The 21,249-nt window shown below is 41.6% G+C and overlaps 1 protein-coding gene across 6 annotated transcripts in view; it reads right to left on the minus strand.

Annotated features, from left to right (window-relative positions):
- The window catches only part of LOC123767736 (lysosomal-trafficking regulator), a 154,513-nt gene that overhangs the window by 14,931 nt on the left and 118,333 nt on the right, over window positions 1–21,249 (minus strand). For 4 of the 6 annotated variants that reach the window (XM_045757693.2, XM_045757696.2, XM_045757692.2 and 1 more), the window contains exons 47-52: window positions 20,808–20,943; window positions 18,268–18,420; window positions 15,475–15,667; window positions 10,237–10,349; window positions 9,103–9,335; window positions 5,306–5,560 (exon numbers count right to left, since the gene is read on the minus strand). In XM_045757693.2, coding sequence (XP_045613649.2) covers window positions 5,306–5,560; window positions 9,103–9,335; window positions 10,237–10,349; window positions 15,475–15,667; window positions 18,268–18,420; window positions 20,808–20,943 — 1,083 coding nt within the window. Of the gene's footprint in view, window positions 1–5,305; window positions 5,561–9,102; window positions 9,336–10,236; window positions 10,350–15,145; window positions 15,287–15,474; window positions 15,668–18,267; window positions 18,421–19,548; window positions 19,606–20,807; window positions 20,944–21,249 lie in introns of those variants that run through there. The other 2 variants (XR_011223929.1, XM_069310394.1) reach the window with 2 other exon arrangements.

Raw genomic sequence — 21,249 nt, forward strand, 5'->3', positions numbered from 1 at the left:
AAAGTACCATTATCCGAAAAATGTGATAATCCGGCTGGGGGTCCTTCCCATATAGTCTGGATGATCGAGTGGAGACAGTACTGTGAAAGGGAAGAGTCCACAGCAACAAAGCCAGGACTCACGTTCATGTTGGGTATGTTGTGTGTCAGAGCAGATTCGAAATACCTACTATATTTCCTGTTCGTCTTGTCCTGTTCAATACTTTGGTGAAACTGGCCATACACTTAATGACAGACTTAAAGAACACACAAGAAGTGTTAAGTCTGCAGACACAAACAATGCTCTTTTCTCTCATGTTAGGGATTCTAATCATCCTATTGATTGGTCTTTCTCCACAATAATCTTTCCTGCCTATACTCTACACAGACGCTGTCTTGTTGAATCGGCTCTGATACACAACATACCAAACATGAACCTAAGTCTTGGCTTTGTTGCCTTCCATCCCCCCTTACACAGACCGACACCCCTTATGAGAAGCCAGCCAACAAGCAGAGCAAGCATTGCTCTGCAGGCAATTGCTCTGCAAATGCCCCTTACGAGAAGCCGGCCAACGAGCAGAGCAAGCATACCAGTTGATGCTGGCGTCGAAGGAAGTGCTGGCTCAGAAACTGACACCAAGGACCCAACCAGACCGGAAGAATCCCCGAGCCCTGGTATGACCCTGCTGAGATGCCCGAGAACAGCCACCCAGGAGAAGCAACAAATCCGACATAGGACAACAACTAGACGAGGCCGCCTGCAGAAACTGAGAGAGCGAGTACGGCCTGATGACATGCGAGGCAAGAGCCAAAGAACAGAAACACAGCCTCCCAGAGAATCGACACAAATAGTTTCAACAGGGCGGCCGACGCCCTAACCTCCAAGCCCAGCGCCCCAGACGAAGGCCCCGGCACTCAACACCTCCACATTCTTCCCCATGCCAGTCCAAGGACAACTTGAGAAGGGAAAAAGAAGCTCAAGACCGAGGTTAAATGGGTGCGAGCGCGCAAGTCCTCAGCTGCCAAGGACGCTGAAAGGATGGGAACCTGCACGTGCAGCTGTAAAAGGCCAACATCCCAAGGAAGCACGTGGGCGAACAAGCACACATTAAAAACACTCAAACTCGCCCCCCCAGGTAAACCTGCAGAACAGTAGAAGCCTCCCACCTTTCGAGCATGCGGGTCCAACAAAACCCATGCCAATGCTCCCTGCGAAAAGAAAGGACAGTCTGCAAGCCAGGATGACTCCTCATAATGTCACCCAAAATGGAGAAGAACCCTACTCAAACTAGGAGGGATCCATCACAGAGGCAAAATCTGAGTCATGCAGATGGTAAGCTGTAAAAGCCTCCCGTACTTCCTTAGGCGGGATTTGGGAGGCAGAAAACCTCCGGAAAGGAGAAGCTGAGGAACCCAAGGGAAACCGAGAAACCGGAACAGAACCTGGGAAAGAGCTGACCCCAAATCTTACTCATACAGGGATGGGGGGTGGGGGGTAAGAAAACCCCTCCCCCTGCAACAACGAACCCCGTAAAGAGGGCACCAAAACCCAAGCGGGATCAAAGGGGGAGCCCAAGCACCCCAGGTCAACTCCTCCCCAACCCCGGGACCCTCCAATCCAGGCCCCGGGGCAGAGCCGTCCTCCACCCCCTCTATCCCTGAAGAAACTGCGAGTCCATGGAAAAGGCAGCAAGATGTCGGGTCTCTGCTGGTAGGATCCAGAAACTTAGGCAGGAACAGGCTCAAATGCCTCCATCTACAACTCGAATGGGGAAGCCCACAAAGCCGGCCGAGCCTCAACACCAACTAAACCCTGCCCCGACTCCAAAACCCTCAGAGGTTTGGGCGCCGGGAGCTTGAGCAGGGTAAACAATGCCAACCGGGAAACGACTTGAGCGCACGGACGGAACCAAAGTTGAAGTATCTAATGCCCCCTAAGTCCGGGTCCTTACAACAAAAACGGGGCAGCCGTGAGGTATCCGAGTGAACAACCAATCTAGCGCGTTGCAGCAACATAAACCGGGCATGCAATGCGGATGCCACCTGAACCCAACCCCAATGACAATAGAATGGGTAAACTGGAGCATGAGCAGAGAGCATGTCTCGCAAGACTCCGGGTCAAAGGTGTCGTTGACCCAACAGGCAGCATGACATTGGCAAAACAGGTGACTGTCACCCTGAGACAAGGGCACAGAACAACCTTCAAACTCGCACAAGGCAAGGTGGAACTCGGAAGATACATCCATCAGTCAACCGAGCCCTGACAGGGGGTTTCCAGGGCCCGTAGGCTGTCTGCTACAGGAAGCCCAGACAAGGTAAAGTACTGCTAGCCGGTTGAATTCAAGCTAACAAAGGGGGATGAGCTAATAACTGGACACCTGTGACGTACAAGCATGAGGGCCTAAAGGAGGGCCACCAATATACCCTATGTGGACTAATAGCCAAACAAGGCAGACCCCCTCCTGGCAAGAAAAACAAAAATAAAAGAAAAACCCAGCTACCTAAGGCCAAACTAAGGTCACGAAACCCCAGCTGGCTCCAAGGGCGGGGTAAATGTCAAGCAGCAAAAACCCCTATGGAAGTGGAATCCCGAAGGCTCTATGAAAGGTAATCACAGAACCCAAGGGTAGTACTTACAGGGCACCTAGGGAAAGGAGCCCTAAGTGCATGCAGCCCCAGTACACTGTAGTTACTCCTGGCCACTGCACCACAAAGAGCAGGAACACCTCGAATGCACAAAATCTGCCAAGAAATCAAGACCAGAGTTGACGACCGCCCCAGAGAGCATCAGCCTACAAAATGAAGGAGTGAGTAGCTGATGCGGGGAGATCCAGGACTTCCCTGTTCCTCTCCCAAGGAGGGGAGGGCTGCACAGACAAGCGGCGCAGCGGTGGTGTGTGACATTTGCTTTGTTTCCTTATGTTTTCAGAAGAGTTCTGTCTTCGGTTGCAATTTCTTACCAGGTGGGATCTGTTTTGTTATGCCTACCTTTCTGGGTGCCTAACCCCAGTTGATGGCAAACATGGAATGCTCCCAAACACATGGGGGGATTCTATAGGCCATAGCTCCCTGTACCTCTCTGAGGGGGGGCCAGGTTCTGGCTCGTGGTCCCCGGTAGGCAGAACTCCATTGACTGATGCCCCAGACTAATATGCTGTATATCAGTCTGATAGCACTGGGGAGCCAGAGGGGCTCCCCACAGAAAATAAGGCACTAATCCGTATGAAACTAAACACTGGCAGTCCTTCAGTTGTTTCACTGGTCAAGAGTGAAGTGGTCATCCACCCAGTACACTAAAAGTTCTAGGCTCTGGTTGACTTTGAGCCCAACTGGAACAAGTCAATTTTCAAATGGTCCTATCCCATAATAGGGGATGATACTGTACAGAGCATAATTCAATAAACCACCAAGAGAGAGACTGCTCACTATAACATCAAATAACAAATTAAACCACTCTATACCCTCTCATAGTTTGGGGATTAATAAAGAGCATCAAAATACAAGAAGCTTGGAGATACTGACACAAAGCATAAACCAAACAAAAACTACTCCAAGACTACATGCATGGGACCAGATGAAGAGACCCAAGGAAGCATCAAGCTTAAACTGGGACAAAGTGTAAACAACTGCTCCGATCTTAAAATAGGTCTCGTCAGACAGTTACTAAAACTGAAGAGCAGTTGATGGGAACCAAGAGACCCCCTCAGACCCATCCACAAACTGGATACCCTCCTCCGCTAAGGAAAAATTACTAGCTTTTGATCCCAACCCAGACACTGCCTTCCAACACGGGGTGGAAGGAAAAGTTTAAGTGCCATCAAGAAAAGCCTCTGACTCATCCTGGAATGAAGGTCTCTACCATATCAAAGATGTGAGAACCTGAGAGTCCAGGTGTGGAACCTGGCCCACCTCTAGGCCAAACATTGTTGGGAACAGATCCTGAAACATCAAGTTTCCAGTGCAACTCCAGCTAGTACCTGCATGGCTGGGTAGACACAAGTGAATTGCCCCAGTAAAATTGGGGCACCAATATGAAACAGGAGAAAGGGCCACAATTAGAGAACACAATGTAAACATCAGAGCCCTCAGCTGGAACAATGAAGTTAGGAGAGAATTGGGCAAGTTTCTGCTGGAGTTTCCAGATCAGTCTGGGCTACGAAGACAAATTGCTTTAGAGACCAGGCAATCACCAGGTAAGACTACAGGTGTAGAACTCTCAAAATCATTGGCAAAATCAATCCTCAATGTCCAACTCATAAAATAAGGGGAGCTGCTCAGACTCCAAACCAGTCAATACAGGAGACCTAAGGCACCTGTAACAAAGTGCATGAATCCACAAATGACCTGCAGCCTCTTAAGCTGCAGTACAGGAAGGAGGCTTGAGCAAGACCGATGTCCCACTATTGCTTATCACACACATACATGGGTGAAAATCATCTCTCACTCAACAAGAGGAGTGCTGGAGACAACAGGGGATGGCTTTCAGAGCAATATTCACTGAGGTATACCTTGAAGACTGCACACACACACACACACACCAAAATCAGGCTTCAAAATTGGATGGGGACTCAATCACACCTCAAACAACAAAAACAAAGGAGGAGATAAATCAAGCACACAGTTAAACCCCAATGCAGAAGTTCAGCTGTATCGAAGTGTACTTGGTGTAGTCTCACTGACGTCTGAACAAACAATGATGTAGAATGGAGGGTAGTCATGGACTATACAAGCCATTGTCTTCTACAATCAGTGGCAGGAAAGAGAACCCTGAAACTAAGCTGAAGTAGATAGCAAATGCCAGGGACATGCAAAAACTACCAAGCACCATGTTGTGAAATAGACCCTATAGCATGGAACACTCTGTGCAGACTAAATCTTAATGCATAACCAATAACATAACTAAACTGACCCCTGCAGATCTGGGTGCTTAGAAGTAGATGCCAGGAACAAATTTGAGGTTGCTGCCTCCTCCGATTTCGGCATTCGATACAGTGAATAGTTTGCTAGTCATGTATTTTCAGCAATGATCATTTGAAGAGAGCACCAGGTATTTTGATCTGTTCTTTGCTATCATAGAGTGTAGACTACAGACTATGTGTAGACTCACTACACAGTGTGTGTGTAGTGTATACCTCAATGCACCATCTCCCAATGGTGCATTGAGGTATACTCTCCACTTTCCTTAAACTCAAGTACAAGACCATTTGTAAACTTGCTTGTTCTTGTGGGACTCAAAGTCAACGTCAACCAGAGTATGGCATGTTAGAAGTAACCTGGGTGAACCTATGACTTTGGACAAAGAAGCTGTACAAGAGAAAAGAGCATACCTAATTAGGCCATCTGCCAAACTTGTTGCAATAACATTGATGGCAGTGCCCTCAGGGGCAGAGGAGAATGTAATAGCAGTTACGGGTGCAGGAGTGACTGCTGAGTCAACCAAGGCCCCATTGATTGTATAAAGACGCAATACAGAAGCAGCAGACCCAAGGGGGCTGACAGAAGCCCAGTCTCCCAGTGTCTCGCTCATAGCCAGTAGACAAACTTCAATACCACTGGAGCCAATGTTTCGGATGTATGACAACCTGTTAAAAGAAAAAACATGACCACTTCATAAACAGCCAAAATCTTGTACAGATCGATAAAATATCACCATTTTTTTAGCTGGTTAAAGAATTCTTAATGTTAAATAAATGGATTTTAGATTTTACACAGTAATATTCTACATGACAATAAATGAGACCATTAAAATTTTATGCACAACAATTTAATTCTACCTGTTATGAAGAAAATCACACGTTAGGTGGAAAGAAGAGTGTTTGTGAAATTTGTGCACGAGTTTGGGGGTGATCTACTTTATTATACTATACTGTACTTACACTTCATTAATTTTATTCTACCATTTTTTTTTAGACTATTTTAACATTCAAACTCTTAAGTATTTTTACAGCCTTCAAGTCTTGATGGCCACAATATTGTTAAAATCCTTCATATATGACAAACATATAAATGTCTTATTTTAATTGAATGATAAAGAACAAAAAAGAAAGAATGTTATCCGTTTGTAAAAGACCAGCGTTAAATGCTATAAAATTCCATTTTCTGGGTGAGCCCCGGAGGCTCCCTGGCGCTATCGGGTTAATATGCGATATATTAGACCAGGGCATTAGTCAATGGAGTTCAGCCTACCAGGGACCACAAGCCAGAACCTGGCCCCTTCAGAAAGATTACAGGGATCAATATCCCAAGAAAACCCTCGTGGTTGTTTTTTTTTTCCTTATCTGCCTTCGACTGGGGTTAGGCACCCAGAAAGGTAGGGATAACAGAAACAAACCCAACATGGTAAGAAAAGCACCACCTCACCAAGTGGTACTCCATATACTGTACTTATTTTGTCCAGGTCTTCTTGAAGGGCATGACAATCATCTAAGTTTCTTATTTTAACTATATTCTTAGCATCATCAGCAAACATGCTCATATAATTCTGTCCTTCTTCTGGTAGATCATTTATGTAGACAATGAACATCACTGGTGCAAGAACTGAACCCTGTGATACTCCACTTGTGACATTTCTCCAGTCCGATACAATGCCTGTGATTACTGCCCTCATTTTTCTATCAGTCAGAAAATTTTTCATCCATGTTAGAAGCTTACCTGACACTCCTCCAATATTTTCCAGTTTCCAGAACAACCTCTTATGTGGAACTCTGTCAAAAGCCTTTTTTAGGTCCAGATAGATGCAGTCAACCCAACCATCTCTTTCCTGTAAAATCTCTGTTGCTCGATCATAGAAACTGAGTAAATTCAATACACAGGATCTTCCAGATCGAAAACCATACTCTCTGTCTGATATTATATTATTTCTCTCCAGGTGTTCTACCCACTTAGTTTTTATTATTTTTTCCATTATTTTGACTATTACACTTGTCAATGATACAGGTCTATAATTGAGGGGGTCTTCCCTGCTGCCACTTTTGTAGATTGGAACTATGTTAGCCTGTTTCCACACATGTGCTATGACTCCTGTACACAGGGATGCCTGAAAAATTAGCCGAAGTGGTATGCTGAGCTCAACTGCATATCCTCTCAGAACCCATGGTGAAACTCCATCTGGGCCAACTGCTTTGTTCTTACTTAGCTCCAAGAGCATTTGTTTCACTTCGTCTCTAGACACCTCTATGTGCTCTATGTGCTCTATGTTGTTCTCTGGAATTCTTATTGTGTCTGGTTCCCTGAAGATCTCATTTTGTACAAACACACTTTGGAACTTTTCGTTTAATGTTTCACATATTTCCTTTTCATTTTCCATGTATCTGTCCCCCATTTTCAACCTCTGAATATTATCCTTAACCTGCAGCTTGCTTTTAATGAATTTATAGAATAGGCCTGGATCTGATTTACATTTGTCTGCTATACCGTTTTCAAAGTTCTTCTCTGCCTCTCCATACTGGCGTGTAGTTGTTTCTCGCATCTTTGTATCGCTGGTATGTTTGGGAGTTTGGCCTCTTCCTGTATTGATTCCATTTTTGTGTCTTTTGGTCTCTGGCCCTTTCGCAATTTCTGTTGAATCAATCCTGTTTCCTAGTTCTGCATCTCTGTTTTGGTATAAAAATTTTTGTGCCTTTATCATATATTTCACAAAACTTGACATACATCTCATTCACTTCCTTGCCTAGCAACAAGTCTGTCCAATTATACTCACTAAAAAATTTTCTAAGGTCGCCATAATGTCCTCTCCTGAAGTCAGGTTTTTCCAACTGCTTCAACCTCCTTATTTTCTTCCAGATTATAATGCATTGCATACTTTATTCCCAAAAAGACAGCCACTTTTACCCAAGGGAGAAAGGTAATGTCAAATATTTCTTCCTCCTTCCTGGTAAATATCAAATCTAGCATGGAGGGAACGTTTCCTTCCCTCATCCTCGTAGCTTGTTTAACATGTTGATACAAGAATGTTTCCAGGATGAGGTCTACAAATCTACAGGTCCAAAAATCTTCTGTTTTAGCTTCATATGCTTCCCAGTTTATGGGTTTCAAGTTGAAGTCGCTGACTATCAACAATCGTGATCTATTGTTATCTGCTCTCGCTATAATCACTCTCATTATTGTTATAAGACCTTCTCGTTTACTATCTAGCTCCTCCTTTGACCATGTGCTGCTTGGCAGTGGACTATATGCATTAATGATCATTAGCTTATCATCCTCATGGCAGATCTCTGGTGCTATTATGTCAACTTCTTGTGAATTGGCAGTCATTATTTCGTTCACCTTTAGGTGTTCTTTCACCAGCACAGCAATGCCACTGCCTTTCCTAATTTTTCTGTCCCATCTCCAAATTGAGTAACCCCTTGGGAATATAACCTCATTTAAAATAACATCTTCAAGTTTTTTTTTTGGTGTGTGTAATTACCTAAGTGTAGTTACAGGATGAGAGCTATGCTCGTGGTGTCCCGTCTTCCCAGCACTCTTTGTCATATAACGCTTTGAAACTACTGACGGTCTTGGCCTCCACCACCTTCTCACTTAACTTGTTCCAACCGTCTACCACTCTATTTGCGAAGGTGAATTTTCTTATATTTCTTCGGCATTTGTGTTTAGCTAGTTTAAATCTATGACCTCTTGTTCTTAAAGTTCCAGGTCTCAGGAAATCTTCCCTGTCGATTTCATCAATTCCTGTTACTATTTTGTATATAGTGAACATATCATCTCTTTTTCTTCTGTCTTCTAGTTTTGGCATATTTAAAGTGTGCGTGCATGCGTAGAATAAGCAACAGGTTCAAAATAAATTTCAAAATGGTGACCATAAAAATTGTTTCAGTATCTTTAGAGAAATAACTAAATTCATTATGAAATCTGTTTTCTCTATCATACAATAAAATTAGTTGCATGGGAAGCTGTCAAGATGGCCCAGCCAAGAAAAAGGAGAAGCCATAAAGTATTTTCTTTTAGGGTCTAAAATATAAACAAATAATATAGCTCCATGATAAACCAACACAATTTTTCTTAATATGGTTACAGTATTGACTACAAAATGTTAACAGACTACAGTAATACCAAGTCATGATAACAGGTCAGCCAGCAGAATCAAAAGAAACTAAATGAAAGCATAAGATCAAAATCATCTGACCTGTTTGTATCCCAGAGCACACACATTCCATCCTTGCCACCAGAAATACACACACTGAAAGCTTCCGATATGTGCATATGAGTGAGTGGAGCTGTGTGTGCCAAGAGGAATGTTGGGGGCACACTTGCAGTCAGTTCATCCCCTACAAGACTAGGATTGATTGTATACACAAGGATTTGACCAGATGCCATCCCAACCCACACTTGACTGTTACCACAGCTACACCACATTACCTGAAAAAAAGAAGAAAAACCAGCATTGAAAGTAATGAAGTGCCTCTTTCTGGTAGAGCCCTGGTGTCTCCCTGAAGTTATCTTGCTGAGATGACTCTCCACTACCTGGGTCACATCTATCGGAGGAGTCCTGTTTGGCTTATCAAGAACTGGAGCCAGAATCTGGCTCTGTCACAGAGGCAGAGAGAACAGGGAGGGGGGGGGGGACTATATTCATTATCCATCACAAGAAAAGAATCAAGGAAGACAGTGAAGCTATACAGAAAAATGTTAAAATACAGACTTTATCTGTATGTCTGTTTACAGACAACTGTATAGAAAATGAAGCATTGAAATAGCCTATCAACTCTGCAAACTATTCAAGCAAAACCAATGAATCACTCTAAACTACTACTGATAAGGCACCCCCTAAACCCGAATCCACAGCAGTCTCCAATGCTCAGTCTGGAGCTGATAGACAATAAATCGACGAATCGGTTTATTGTCTATCAGCAATATATCAGAGAGAATCCCTAGCTCTCTGCAATTCTTTGAGGGGGGCCAGGTTTTGGTCTCCAGTCCCCAGTAGGCTTTTAATGACTCACAAGGGCTGATGTGACTTACAAGTGTGAAGTTACAGTATCTCATGCAGCTAGCAAGAGGGAGCCATGGTTTGGCCCCTCCAGAAAAGCTCCCTTTGAACCATTTGAAACTCAAGAATCTGAAAACTAGTTAAAATCTGTCTTTGACTTTTCTAAATAAAAAATATGGAGGAGATATTTCCATTGTGCCTTTTTTTTTATCTATCTTTAAACAAAAGCATTATTTCAGCACATTACAATGTTGAATTCATATTTATTGAGAAGGATAGTTTAAGTATTATGTCATCACAACAATTATAAACCAAACCAAAAAATCTTACTTCATCATAATGAGGCACAGATATTAGTGGGTGAGCCGTGGAGTCTTTAAGGCGCCTACACCGAATGATGCCGTCGTGATAGTGAGATGACAGTATATAAACACTGTTTGTACCTTAAACAAAATAAAAGTTGGGAAATAAGAATGCATTGTACAGGAATACAATGCTGAAGTATGTCAATTCCACAGCAAGTGTTAATTTCTGAAATGTATTTCTTCATTATTTGCAACTAGATATATATTTTGATGGATGACAATCAAGTGAAGTATTCCTGGTTCTTATTCAAGGCATATCTCACAATACAATATTAAAATTATCATCAATAGTTTTAACAGAAAAATTACTCCTCTGTACAGATATTTTAAAATATGGACATGGAGGAAATTAGAGAGAATGAATGTGGTTGTGGTGGGGTGGGAAGGGGCTATGGAAGTGTGGTCTAACTCTTAATGCCTAACTCTTAATGCCCAGAGTGACCTTAGCTATGAGAACAGGTTGTGGGACCTCTCCATGACATCCTTAGAGGAGAGAAGAAACAGATGGGATATGATAACTATATACAAGATCCTGAGGAGAATAGACAATGTGGACAAAGAAATTCCCTTACAAATCTTCAATTCGATTGTGTGTCCAGTTTCCACTGATGTCCCCTTGTCTTATGTCCATTTAATTTAAATAGGATTTCATTGTCCACACTGTCTATTCTCCTCAGGATCCTGTATATAGTTATCATTTATCAGTTATCATCTGTTTCTTCTCTCCTCTAAGGATGTCATGGAGAGGTCCCTCAACCTGTTCTCATAGCTGAGGTCTCTCAATTCTGGTAAAATTCTAGTTGAAAACGTCTGAACTTTTTCAAGTTTTTTTTTCACAAAAAGCAGGTTCCAAGCTGGTGCTATATACTTAAGTAATGATCTTACTCGGGCAGCGTATGTTGCCTTCGAAGCCTCTGTGTTTAGATTCTTAAATGATATTTTTATGTTTGCTGCTGATGTCCCATATGCTGCTGCTGATAGTCATTCACAAGAGTTTCCAGTGTTAGTGTGATGATTACAGTACATCAACTCTTGGGTCTTTTTCCCCTCTTAGTTTCTTGTAATTGAATTTCCCTTATGATGTAGTTACCTACAAGTCTCCCATCTTTATTACATATCTCTATTACCTTACCTATATTTGAAATTAATTCTAGCAGTCATGTATCTGCCCACTCCTGAAGTTTGTCATAGTTTTCTTGCAGCACCTTCCAGTCCTCTTCATTTCTTACATTTCTCATTAAGTGTACATCATCCTCAAACATTGACAGGAACATGCTCTCTCTTGGTAGGTCATGTACATAAATGAGAGTGCAACAGCTCTACAAAAGAACCCTGAGGAATATCACTTTCCAGCCAAACATGTCTTCCCTGATTATGACCCTTTGTTTCCTCTCCATCAGGTACTCCAATAACCAGTCCAGTGTCTTTCCTGTTATCCCTGCATCTCTCTCCATCTTGTGTAAAAGTATTTTGTAAGAGACTATATCAAAAGCATTCTGGCAGTATAGGAAAATTAACACTTTGGCCCGATACCGACGCAGCATTGCATCGTTCTTTTACTTGGGGGTAGTCCGGTAATGACGCAGCATTGCATCGTTCTTTTACTCGGGGATAGTCCGGTAACAACGCAGCATTGCATCGTTCTTTTACTCGGGGGTAGTCCGGTAATGACGCAGGATTGCGTCGTTTCCGGTGGCAAATTGGTGGCGACTTCGGGAGGGGTGCGCCGCAGTTTTGGACATTATATGCATATACACCTGTAGGGAATTTCATTGTGAATACATTGATACCAAAATGAAAGACCTAGGACCAGAATTGAGGTAACAAAGTTGAAAAGAGTATACCCATTTTATTTCTCTTTATTAGCGCTCACTGCGGTAACGCACCATCACATTCTCTGTTTGCTGTGGGAGGAACGCCGGGCTTTTGGACTTTATATTTGCATATACTCCTCTAGGGAATTCTATTGCGAACTCAATGACACAAAAATGAAAGATCTAGGACGAGAATTGAGATGTCCAAAGTGAAGAGAGTATACACATTTTATTGCTCTTGTACGCTCCCGGGTAACACGCTCTCACTTTCTCACTTTCTCTCCTGGTTTTTGGGCTTTATATGCATTTAGTCCTGCAGAGAATTCTATTGCGAACACATTGATACCAAAATGAAAGACCTAGGACGAGAATTGAGGTGACCAAAGTGAAAGGAGTGTAAACATTTTATCGCTCTTGATCCACGCTCCCAGGTAACATGCTCTCACTTTCTCTGTTTGTTGCGGATGGTACACTGGGCATTTGGACTTAATATGCCTTTAGTCCTGTAGAGGATTCTATTGCGATCACAATGATACCAAAATGAAAGACCTAGGACGAGAATTGAGGTGACCAAAATGAAGGGAGTGTAAACATTTTATCGCTCTTGAGCCACGCTCCCGGGTAACACGCTCTCACTTTCTCCGTTTGTTGCGAATAGTCACCGCTCTGTGACTAGGTTCTTTTTCTCTGTCTACTGCAAGCCCATGCACAGTGGCATGTACATTCACTTCTTTTCCAACCATCCTCCTCCTTTTAAGAGAAGTGTCCTTGTCTCTCTCTTCCTCCATACTCTACGCAACAGCTAACCTCAGTTTCATGATTCTGAAATTTCCTTTATTTACAAATCTTTCTCTCGCCTTGGTTACCCTTTACATTTTATCAACTGTGCCTATTCTCAAGCTAAACAAAATTTCTTTCATCCTAAACCTGCTTCCAACACTATTAGCACTGTGTTCTGCCTTCCCTTCATATCTGAACTCAAAACTCTTACTAATACCTTTCGTCCTCTTGACATAAAGCTCGCCTTTCGACAAACTAATACTCTTCGTAGCAATCTAGTTTGCACTGCTCCTCCTGCTTCTAATGCTGCTGGTGTCTACTCTATTTCCTGTTCGTCTTGTCCTCTCCAATACCTTAGTGAAACTGGCCGTTCACTTAATGACAGACTTAAGGAACACAAAAGAAGTATTAAGTCTGCAGACACAAACAATGCTCTCTTCTGTAAATGTTAGGGAATCCAATCATTCTATTGATTGGTCTTCCTCTAAAATAATCTTTCCTGCCTCTACTCTACACAGACACCATCTTGTCGAATCAGGTCTGATACACAACCTACCTAACATGAACCGGAGTCCTGGCTTTGTTGCTGTTGACTCTTCCCTTTCACAGCACATACTCAAATGTTCTAAACTTTCTAACAAACGTAACCTTACATACTTCCTTTTCTCTTTCTTTTTCTTTCTCTTGTTTTCCCTTGCATTCCCATTCTTACTCCTGTTATTACACTCTTTATTACACTTTACCTCCCATACCTTTTGCCTTGCTCTTATCTTCCTCTAAGATTTCCATGTCCTCATCTCTCTCTTGCCTACTTAATTCCCTTGCCTCCCTTATCACAATCGACTTAATAATGGTCCAGGACGGACCGAAACTTCGTCGTCTTTTCAATTTCTAGTATGTGGTTTGGTCAACATGATTCTTTAAATCATCATCTCTGGTGAAGACTCATCGCCTTTCAAACAAGGAAGAGGACTTGCCTCTAAGCCTTGCAGGAAAGCTGAAACAAGCTTTAGACCAAGTGTGTGAGATTCTGGTGGAGTTTATTCATTCCTGGAAAAGCAAGAAGGGATTCCCTCATGCTTAGGAAGGAGCTGTCATGCCAACCAGCACTTAAGCAAGAAAAACTAAAGCTTCTTACAACCCACAGCCAGTTGGGGAGGATGTGAAGCCTAAAGTTGACTTGCTGAAGGACCCAGAGCTCCCACAGCTGAGACACCATAAATAGAGATCTAGTAGAGCCCATCCCATCCTACAGCCTACACTCAGATCGAGTCACTGAAGTCAGCAAAATCCAAGAAATTAGACGTGTCAGTCCAGATATATTTGTGATTGAGCTTCGCAACATCATGGTGGCTTCATAAGCAGTCTGCTGTGGTGAAGGCTTAACCAGAGTGGTCATCTAGATAATGACCAGATATGATGCTACAAAACTGACTACTGAGAGTGAAATCACTGCTGAGCCCAACAGTAGGAATACAGGAGACAAATAATGTTTGTAAGGGTAAAATAACTCTATAAGACATCCTTCCATACTGCATTAGGAACAGATTTATCAAACTCTGTAGTGCTTCCTGCACAAAAATACTCAACACTAGACACAGACAGGTCACTGGGTTCTTCAACCCTGACCAAAATTCAAGTAGGAAGTCTGGGTGTAAAAGCAAGAGTTCTCAGTGTTCACTAACCTAGTTCTTCTCATCTGATAGACAAAAATGGCTAAAGATACATGCAAGACTAAAATAAAAATAAATGGTCACATAATTCTGTTAAGGAACAACTTGTGTAAAGTGAACAGTCCATATTCATACATACTATGATAGTGTGGCTGAAAGTGCACAGTGCAACAAGCACCGAACTCTCTGGAAGACATTCTAATGAACATGAACTGTAAACTTAAACCCTGAAAGTAGCACAATCTGAAAATAAACTAATGGACACTCAAAGACATTCACTACTCTAGAAACTGCTAACAAGACGATCTAATGACCACATGGATGCAAGGAGTGAAAGCTGCACTGCCAAACTTAACGTAAACTACAGTCCCTACCTGCTGACCAGCACGAGACAGTCGGGAACAAACGTGACGTGGCTCAAGGTTAAGTAAACTAGAGGTGGGTGTGGTGCTGATGCCTGAAGGGGGTTGATATAGGTGGTCAGCCAGATCAATTGGTAGTTAGTAAGATCCCTCCATTGGTGGTCACTTTTTAAGCCAAGGTAGGGTTTGGAAGGGCTTTGAGGTTTTATGAATAGGCCTCTGTAGGTTCTTTGGTCTGGACTGAATGTTCTCTAGTGAGTCTAGCATCTACGAAGACCTTACAGAGACAGCTTGACAAGTTATGTGGTGCCAGTGCCAATACATTCTTCATACTTCAATACATCCTTCAGTAGCAGGCAGTCATGGTTACTGTGCATAATCCTGTCCTGTAGACATAGTGGATCATACCTTGAAGAGCAGCCAAATGTGATAATTCTGAACAAATAAATGACTTGGGAAAATATAATAAAAAACTAAATACAGTAGTGTGATTAAGAGAAAAGTCAAGATGTATTGGGAGAAGTTCAATAATGATAGAGATGATCAAGACTTCACTGTACTCAAGATATAGTACCTTTATTTAGGCCAGCATTAAGAACATGCGTGTATGGGGGCATGAGCAGTAGTTCATTGTTTGATATGCTGGTGACGGAAGCAGCAGGAGTCTTCAGAGTTTGTACTAAAGCTAAGATGGGGCGCTCATCAGCAGGGGAGCCAGCATATATTCCCCAACGTAATCCTCGCACTTCATGTAACACCTCAGGGGCCTGGTTCATACCGAAAAATTTGATTAATGATAGAATAATTTGAGAACTCATCTTTAATATAAGAATTCTTCATAAAACTAAACATGTCTTGAATTCATAAGTGTGATCGAGAAAGATATCCAAGCCAATACCGGAATAACTTAGGATACGAGTAGGGTGGTGTAATGGCCAGTGGCTACAAGGGGTATAACAAATCTAGGGTTCTGTAGCCTAATGAGTACAGGAGGAATAATGAGCTCATGGAATCATGTAATTTGCTAGTGCATACCAATCAGTGACTTTGTTGTTTCCTCTACAGTTGTCCCACGTTCAATTTGTAAGCACTTATTCATTGTGATATGGCTTGTTTATTCCTCTCAAATCATAAAAACACTACTGAGCTCTTGAGTCCTCAACCCTGCCAGTGAGTGATGAACAGTGGTGGTGGTGGTGGTGGTGCAGGGGCAATAACACAAGTGTACTGGTGGGAATGATCCTCTCTCATTTCATTAACTATCTATAAGGGCTTATTTTTTCACATAGTTCATTATCTGGACAGAAGTCTGAAAACAGTTGTAGATTTATGTAGAAGGCATAAAACATAATTATGTAGATTCTGAAAACTTCTGCAAGTTAGATTATAATGTATATGTTCATCAGAGGCTGACATTTTTTATCATTGTATATGAAGAGCTATCAACAAATTGTAAATTAATAATTATCAGGATATGTTTCACATGATATACAGTTTATACAATAAAAATGATTGACTCTTATTAAATTTCTTAGGTCATTATTTGCAAATAACACAACATGTGCATTATTCCATGACATTAGGACATGTGTGCACAAATTTGGTACAGGTACAATAGATAGTTTAAGATAAAGTTATTCTAAAGTTTTTCTTATCTCACCTCACAATACAGACAATACAGTACATCCTCAAGCCAATGAACTGTATGGAATCAATCACAATTCATTGCAGCGAGGGGTCTGTTGCACCTGGAGATGGTTCCAGGGTGCATTTCCCACACCCCATGGGCTGATTTCACTAAGCTAAATGTTAATTTCAACCTATAATATAAGAGACAACTACTAAATGAAAATGTCTGCAAAAATATTTAAACACCTCTAGCTTAATTCTCATATTTCCAGCCTCAAAACTCATTTTCAGAAGGTAGCAAGGTCACATCTGAGTGAACTTGCCAACTCGGAATAAAAACAAACCACAGATTTTGTTTTTAAATATCCTCAACAGACTTCCTCAGGCGCCAACTGTTTCTCGTTATGTTGAGTCCATCTAGAAAAATCAGCAAAACCATGACTGGAGTGATATTAATAGTTACCATTCATACCTAATATTTCTTATGCTTAAAGGGCAAAGCATTTTTCCTATGCCCTAGTTTTGAAATGTCATTTTCAAAGGAAAAGGGACTAATATTGGTGAACGAAAACTAGGGAATCTCAAAATTAAAATGAACCATAGAATATGGTTTTAAATGTGCTCAATGGATTTCCCAAGGCCCCTTACTATTTTTTAAATGCTGCGCCCATCAACAAAAATCATTAAAAACTTGACTCGAGTCATACTAAGTTACCATTTGGCCAAAAAAAAACCCTAAAGCCTTCTTGTAAAATCATGCAAGCAACTGAAACAGGAAAGGAGGACTTGCAGCTAGAACAAGCCAGAGCAACCCTAGAGTGCCCCGAAAGGTAGTGCAGAAAGCCACCAGGCATGCATCAGTAACAACTCTAATACAAGGGTCAGAGGAGTCTGCTATGGGTACAATACAAGCAAAGAAGTGACCCATGCATCAGAACAAATGACAATGACAAGGATACTAGGACACACCCGAGGACCCACTTAGGAAGACGCAAGAACTCAGATCCAAGATCCAAGGCCCCAAATGGAAGAAGCCACAGCACCCACACAGGGCCTCTGGAAACAGTCTCAAAACAGTATACTCCTCAACTACAGTAAGAGGAGGAGAAAGGCAGACACCAAGGACAAGATGGCAACCTGGTGAAAACAACCTGACCAAACATTGAAGCCTCCAGGAAAGAAGGAACCCCCCCCCCCACACACAAAGCAAAAATAACATATGCACCCTTTCCTATCAGACATGAGAATAAAGGCAAGAGAGTTAGGCTGGATCCACAAATGCTAGTACAAATGAGGGAGACATACCCCAGAGAAACAGAGCATGATTCCTAGGAAAGATATGAAACATTGTTGGTGTTTATATAATGAAGAAAGAACCTCAGGAAGCAGCACCACCCAGGCACCAGTGTAGAGTACCACCAATGTACCGTTATCAATGATTAGCAGTACTGTACTGTAATTCTATTTTTGGAGTATTATATCAATACTTATAAGTAAAATTTCGGCAATTAATGCCAGTATTTTTTTTTTTGGGGGGGCGAAGATGATTATACTGTAGTAGTAGATGTTTCCTGACTTCTGTTAGCAGGCATAGAGCCACAGGTCAATATAAGCCTCTATCCTATCAATTTTACCTGGAAACATATTTACCAATTAGCTATAACCTCCAAAGCAATAATGTATGTCAAAATGTAAACATGCAGCCAAAAGGTTAATAAAAGACATGCAATATACTTGCCTGAGGATTTTGTGCGTGTAGATTACTGCTCACACTTGGATGAGGGTTCATGAAAAGCTGTTGAGGAGTTTGTCCATAGGTCTTGATCATTGCTTTACGAGCCTCACGACTGATCTCATCAATGCCACTCTCGACGTCATAGCCAAAATATGTCTGAAGACAAAATTTAACTACAATTTCTTTACATATTGGCCTAGTTACCAAAAAATATTGCTAAATATAATTTTATATTTTTAGATTGCCAAAATATACCCATATTTTAAATTAACACAAACATATTACAGTAAATTTTAAACTTAAAAAATTAGACAAGATTAGAGAGAATCTAGGAACATTTCATTGCAAAAGTCATTGGAGAAAAAGAAAAGGGTTTTACAAGAACAGAAAATATTTCAAAAGGCATATCTCAGGAAGCAAACAAGGTGGTTTAATAGAGTATAATGAGTTCAGTGAATGAAATGAGCACAGGGTAATGAGGTGGATGTGGTTTCATAGATTGTCCTACTAGTGGTGATGATTACAGGTGTGCAATGAGTGATTATGATGCATGTAATGCTTACTTATCAGTGACTATGAGGAGTGAGATCTACTTCTTTATGCCTCGCCTTCTAGCCATTTATATCTAACATGCTAATTACCTCTTTCAACATTAACATTTTCATTATATTTTTCCCTTAAGGTTGTGGATGGAATTGGCTTCAACATTCTCTTCCTGCAGTGCCTTCCACTTGCTGACCACCCATACAGGGAACAAGAACGTCCATACATCTCTCCTACTCAACTGCATGTCCAGCTTCCATTGATGTCCCCTTGTCCTACCTCTCTTTAATTTAAATACTTCCTTTGTCCACATTGTCTATTCATCTTAGGATCTTGTATGTAATGATCACATTCCCCCAGTTTCTTCTCTCGTCTAAGGTTCCGAGAGCGAGTTCCCTGTCTATCCTCGTAGCTGAGGTCTCTCAATTTTGGTACTAATCTAGTTGCAAACATCTGAACGTTCACAAAAGTCTGTTTATGCTTCGCAAGGTGTGGATTTTATACTGGTGATGTATACTCAAGTAATGGTCTCACATGGACAGTGCATATGGACTTGAAAGTCAGGTGTATGGACTTGTTTAGATTCTTATATGAGCTTCTGGTGGTAGTGACATTGATTAAGGTGTGGTGGTTGCAGTGATGGTAGTGGTAACTCTGCAATGGTAATGGTTCCAGTGATTATGGTGGGAGTATTGGCTAAATTGTAATGGTGGGGTTAACAGTGATGGTTGCTGTACTTGCCTATCATGAGGAAGTGAGGTCTGGCTCTCTGTGTCTCGCCTACTAGCCCTGCTGTACCTGTTGCATTATAATTTAAGTATTGGTTGGAGAGGAGTGGAAAATGGCTGTCATAGGACTATTGCTCTTTTTAATTTACATAAATGACCTTGCAGGGGGAATGAGCTCATACTTGTCAATGTTTGCATATGATGCAAAATTAATGATGGAAGTTGAAACTGAAGAGAGCTGCAGTGTGCTACAAGAAGACATTGACAAACCTAAGGAGTTTGGAGAAAAACGGCTACTGGAATTCAATCCAAATAAGTGCAATGAAAATGTGTAAGAGAGACAGGAGACCTGTATTAACTGTACCATAAGGAAAAGGCAATAACAAGGAACAATAAGAGAAAAAGACCATAGTGTAGACGTAATCATAACATTAACACCAAAAGCTTATATGAACAGGATAGCATCAGCAGCATATGGGAAGTTAGCAAACACAAAAACTTCATTTAAGAATCTAAACAAGCAGGCATTCAAGTTCATGCATACTGTCTATGAGAGACCATTAGTTGTGTTTGCAGCTCCAGCATGGAAAGCACACCTTGTAAAACATAAACAGAAACTTGAGAAAGTTCAGAGGTTTGCAACTAGAATAATACTATAACTGAAGAGCCTCAGCTATGAGGACAGGAAGAGAGAATGCAATCTCACAACCTTAGAGGAAAGAAGAAACAGGGGGGGGGGGTGATATTATATCTTAGTACAAGATCTTGAGGGGAACTGATGAAGTGGATAAAGGAAGCCTATTTAAATTAAAAAGAGGGTACATGGTTGGAAGCTAGACATATAACTGAGTCAAAGAGATGTAATGAAGTTCTTGTTCCCTGTGCGAGTGGTTGACAGGTGGAATGCACTGAAGAAAGAAGTTGTTGAAGCCAATTGAATTCACAACTTGAAAAAAATAATAATGAGAACATTAATGTTGTGAAAAGTAATAAGCACACCAGGCTAGGAGGTGTGGTATAAGGAACTAGGTCTCACTCCCCTGAAGTCACCAACAGGTAAGCACTTGTTGAGCAGGAAGTTAAAGTGTCATGGCATGGATATTGTGTTTTGTAATTGTGCTTACTGTATCTTGACTTTACATTCAATTTATTTTACACTTATTATCATATCTTTAACTCCAGTGTGTTATGATTTTAGATAAAAAATAAAAGAACATGTAATGTTCATGTAATTTGCTTAAATTTTGGAATGTAGAGTGCCCAATAACTTACCGCAGGATGAAATACATTGATAGATTCTACAGCTGCTCGGCCAGTTTGTTTGTAACCAAACACCAGGTCAATCCAGTGGTGTAAACTCTGCGTAACAAGCGGAGACTCAAGTGCTGCACGGTGTACTAAAACAAACCTGAAAATAAAAAAAACAGCATTGAATGTAATGAAATGCCATATTCTAGGTGCGACCCGACGACTCCCCAGAGCTATTCAGCTTGATATGGATACTATTTGACTTTGGCATCAGTCAGTGTGAATGGAGTTCAAAGGCCTATCGGGGACCACGAGCCAGAACCTGGTCCCCTCACAGAGGCACGAGGAGCAATGGCCTATAGAATTGCACATGTGATTTGGAGCATTCTATGTCTGCCATCAACTGGGCCAGGCACCCAGAAAGGTAAGCGCCCCAAAACAAATCCCTATTATGGTTAACACTACT

This window comes from Procambarus clarkii, chromosome 67 (assembly GCF_040958095.1).
Source record: "Procambarus clarkii isolate CNS0578487 chromosome 67, FALCON_Pclarkii_2.0, whole genome shotgun sequence".
Taxonomy (NCBI): Eukaryota; Metazoa; Arthropoda; class Malacostraca; order Decapoda; family Cambaridae; genus Procambarus; species Procambarus clarkii.